Source organism: Octopus bimaculoides, chromosome 22 (genome assembly GCF_001194135.2).
Source record: "Octopus bimaculoides isolate UCB-OBI-ISO-001 chromosome 22, ASM119413v2, whole genome shotgun sequence".
In the NCBI taxonomy this organism is placed as follows: Eukaryota; Metazoa; Mollusca; class Cephalopoda; order Octopoda; family Octopodidae; genus Octopus; species Octopus bimaculoides.
Window position 1 is genome coordinate 18,663,387 of NC_069002.1, and position 4,278 is coordinate 18,667,664.

Below are 4,278 nucleotides of genomic sequence, written 5' to 3' on the forward strand. Positions count from 1 at the left end.
TTTGATTTTACCATCATTAAATCTATGCAATATCACAGCTCCTATACCATATTCACTGGCATCTGATGCCACAATTATTTTCAGATTTGGGTCGAAATGAGTTAATGATAACTCTGAAGTTAACCGCTTTTTTGATTCCTCGAATGATTTCTGACATTCGTTTGTCCAATTCCATTTCGAGTCCTTCTTTAGCAACTTATTCAACGGAGCTCTTAGTACATACATTTTAGGTATGTACAACTGGTAATAACTTACCAAACCTAAAAAATGCTCGTAGTGTTGTTTTGTTAGTGGGAGCAGGCATTTTTTTTTTATCGCGTCGATCCTAGAAGGGTCCGGTTTCCGTCCGTTTTCATCGATTACCTGTCCAAAGTAGTTTATTTTTGTCGAGAAAAATTCACATTTATCCTCCCTTACTTTAAACCCGTAATCAAATATTCGTTTAAAAACCTCTTCTATATGTTGGTCCCTTGATTCACTTTTGATCAATATGTCATCCAAGTATGGGACCGCGAACTCACAATCTGCAAGCATAGTATCCATCACTTGCTGAAATATTGCTGGTGCGACCTTTACACCAAATGGCAGTCTTTTGAAACGGTAGAGACCTTTATGAGTATTGATTGTTAATACTTTAGCACATTCTTCATCTACTAATAACTGGAGGTAGGCTTCTGACAAATCCAGCTTGGAAAAAGATTTCCCACCATTGCACTTAGCAAATATTTCTTCTGTGTTTGGAAGCGGATAATTGTAATTTTTTAAACAATCATTAAGACCAGTTGAGAAGTCCGCACATACTCTTACCTCGTTGTTCTTCTTTTTTATATATACCATAGGAGCCGGTCACTCAGAGTAGTCTAATTTTTCAATTGCTTCCATGTCTTCCAATCTTTTTAATTCCTTCTCAACGGCCACAAAACAGAGGGGGACACTACAAGGACAGACGCAACACCACAATGGGGACAAAAAACATAAAACGAATGAGAATGAGATGTTAAATAAAAATGAAGAAATGAAATGGCTGCATGGGCCCCATTCCCATGCCGTACCATTTGAACGTTTATATACATACTATTTACCATCGCTCACTTTTTCTATTGTTCTTTTTCTTAATCATCTTTTTTTTCCCCCTTTTTTTTCCTCTGAAACACTTTTACTTTTTCTCTTTTTTGTTCCTTTTTTCCCTTTGTTTTTCATTTTTTTCCGACAAAACAATTTTACTCTTTTTTTTTCCTTTTTAATACCTCATGAAAGGCTCCAAGTCTCTTAGCTCGATTACTGGTGGCAGTTCGTCGAACTCCACCAACATTCTAGGCGGGTCAATCTTGTCTCCGCACATGTCTCAGTCTCTTGTCTGTGTCCTTATCGACAACAATGGCCCTCACATTCTCGGAGTACACATCCGTGGGTAACTTGACTCTTATAATCTGTTTAAATTTTACAATTTTCCTCTCCCTCTCCTTGTTTTTAAATATGTCACAAAATTCCATTTATTTTTTCTTCATCTTGGTTTTTTCTTTTCTTCCACTTCTGTTACTTTTTTTCCTTTTCAACTCTGATCAATCTCTCCATTTCACCCTCGCATAGTTGCACTCCTGAATCTTTTCTTTCGCTGGGACAACCTGCGTCTTTAGCACTGTTTCCTCCTTCTGTAACTCCTTCTCGAACACCTTTCCAATTACCTTCTCACTTTCTTTCTCCATCACCCCTTCGTCTGCCTTCCTTCTGGTCACAACTTTCATTTTCTACCTCTTCTTTCTTCTTTTCCTGGTGGCAGGCTCGCTCTTCTACTTCTCCTTCTTTTTCTTTCCATCACCGTGAATCCCTCCTCCGTTGTATTTTCTTCCATCTCCACCTGTACTACCTGCTTCGTCTCTCTTGCTTCTCCATCTGTTCTCTTTGTGGGCACCTCGCCTTCATGTGGCCTGTCTCCCCACATGCAAAACATATAGGCGGCCTGCCCACTACTTTCACTCTCAATCTCAAGACGTCGGGCAGCACTATCTCCTCAATTATTCTGTTTAAATCTTCCACTGTTGCCTGGATAGTGAACTCAATCCCGTATCCCCAGTAATTAATACTTTGTGTCCTTGGGCCTTTAATATCTTGGCCTCCTCCTTCATGTTGAACATTATTACTGTCATCAGCCATGTTTGTCTTAGCTCTGGGGGCACTTTGCCTACTCGCACTCTGGCCACACGTTTGCCACAGTACGAAGGCAAAAACACCCACTCCTCCGATCTTATTGCCTCCGTGGAGTTCTTAATTGTTTCTTCCTCTGTTGCAAAGCGTACCTCCAAGGTGGCATACTTTCTTCCTCTTGTTATAAATTTTGTTTGTTTCCTTATACTTTTCAAACATTCCTCAATCTCCTCCACTGTCGCGATCTCTATCTTTCTCGTTGCAATTTTCATTGTTTTGAATACCACAGTTCCTTTTTATTACACTGCTTGTCAGTTCTGCAGGCGGCGTCAATTTCAACGTCTCTCCGACTTTCACCAGCAACTTCTCACATTCCTTCATTTTCCTCGGCTCCACCTTAATTTCAATTGTTTCCAATTTTCCCTCCTCTGTTTCTCTTTCTGTTGCGGCCGCATAACTGTGGCCACCCACCAGCGTTTTCTCCATTCTTCCCCCAACGTGAAGAGAGAGAGAAAAAAAAAAAAACAATTCACGAACAATATCAACAATCAAACAGCAATAATTAACAACCAATTTTTCAACAAACAAATATTCAACGTTCCGACTTACTTCAAAAACACTCCGCTATCGACAACTCAACTCTGAAGAACTCTTCTCAACTATGAATCTTTATTACAGGCATGTAGCCTTAACAATGAAGGGACACTACAAGGACAGACAACACAAAACGTGGGGTACATATAGTGAATGATGAGTATGAAATGGAATATTCATAATGGAAGGATGAAATGGCTTACGAGTCCCCCAAAACTCGCAGCTTCATTTTACAGTTCTATTTATACAGTTTATTATCAGTTGCTCTCTTCATCTGTTATTTGTTCGGTTACATCTTCCAAACCAATTACATTCGGCAGATTTTCGCACCGAACATATTTGACTATTTATAATTTCATCCGGGAACAACTCTATCAACTTCTCCAGTCTCTCCTTCTCCTCCACCAGCACTGTTTTTTGATTTACCTCAAACATCTCTGTGTCCAACTTTACTCTTATTAAACCTTTGATCTTCACTATCTTCTTCTCTATTTTCCATTTTTCCTCCTCTGTTCCTCTTCCAGTTGCGGCCGCATAACTGTGGCCACCCGCCGGCGTTTTCTCCATTTTTTCCTCCAATGGGAAGAGAGAAAAAAAAAACAATTCACGAACAATATCAATAATCAAAAACACTCCGCTATCGACAACTCAACTCTGAAGAACTCTGCACAACTACCTCGACCTCTAGACTTCTCCCTCCATATCTACGTATTGGGCTAGCCTACTTCATCATCTGGGGGCTTCGACACAACAATATATCTGCGTGTACGCGAGTGAGTTGTCTGTATGTCACCTTGTATTCCTAAAGCACAAAATGCGTGCGCATAAAACTACCCATTTATAATTTGCCACAACGCATAAGGAAATTTGTATGAGATTTGTTTTGAGGAATAGCAGCCAAATTTCCCTCGCAGCTTAGAGTATTCGTCAAGAAGAAGGGAAAAACATTGTTGAAATGAAGTAGAAAAGCTTAAACTGGAAATTGATTGGTAACGTCAGTAAAAGAAAGATCCGAAAATATGCTTTGTGTCGTCAATCTGTTATTCTTCCATTTTTTGTCAATCTTTAATCTTTCGCTTTCTCTCTGTGTCTCTCCTTGGAGACAGAGAAAAATGAGATAGAGATAGAAAATGAGAGGCATGCATAAAGAGAGAGAGAGAGAGAGAGAGAGAGAGAGAGAGAAAGAAATATTGAGGAAGGGTGAAAGCGTGACTGCATCGGCTTGCTTACATTTTTATCTCCCATGTCAACTTTTAAAACCGTAAATAGATTTTGATGATTTAAATGCTAGTAATAGAAGCCAAATCATCCATTGATCACGCCTTATTGCAAGCAGACGAACTGTATGGGCTAAGTTAGATATATAGGCGCAGGAGTGGCTTTGTGGTAAGTAGCTTGCTTACCAACCACATGGTTCCGGGTTCAGTCCCACTGCGTGGCATCTTGGGCAAGTGTCTTCTACTATAGCCTCGGGCCGACCAAAGCCTTGTGAGTGGATTTGGTAGACGGAAACTGAAAGAAGATGGTCGTGAATATATA

At 39.9% G+C, this 4,278-nt stretch overlaps 1 protein-coding gene and 1 long non-coding RNA gene across 2 annotated transcripts in view; both read right to left on the minus strand.

Annotated features, from left to right (window-relative positions):
- Positions 1-2,154, minus strand: part of LOC106867310 (uncharacterized protein K02A2.6-like) — a 3,766-nt gene extending 1,612 nt beyond the window's left edge. Inside the window, exons 1-2 of the mRNA XM_014912149.1 lie at positions 2,085-2,154; positions 12-731 (exon numbers count right to left, since the gene is read on the minus strand). Coding sequence (XP_014767635.1) covers positions 12-731; positions 2,085-2,154 — 790 coding nt within the window. The remainder of the gene's footprint in view (positions 1-11; positions 732-2,084) is intronic.
- Positions 2,155-2,792: 638 nt separating this feature from the next.
- Positions 2,793-4,278, minus strand: part of LOC128250555 (uncharacterized) — a 3,478-nt gene continuing 1,992 nt past the window's right edge. The window contains exon 2 of the long non-coding RNA XR_008266588.1: positions 2,793-3,312. This is a non-coding gene — a long non-coding RNA (uncharacterized LOC128250555). The remainder of the gene's footprint in view (positions 3,313-4,278) is intronic.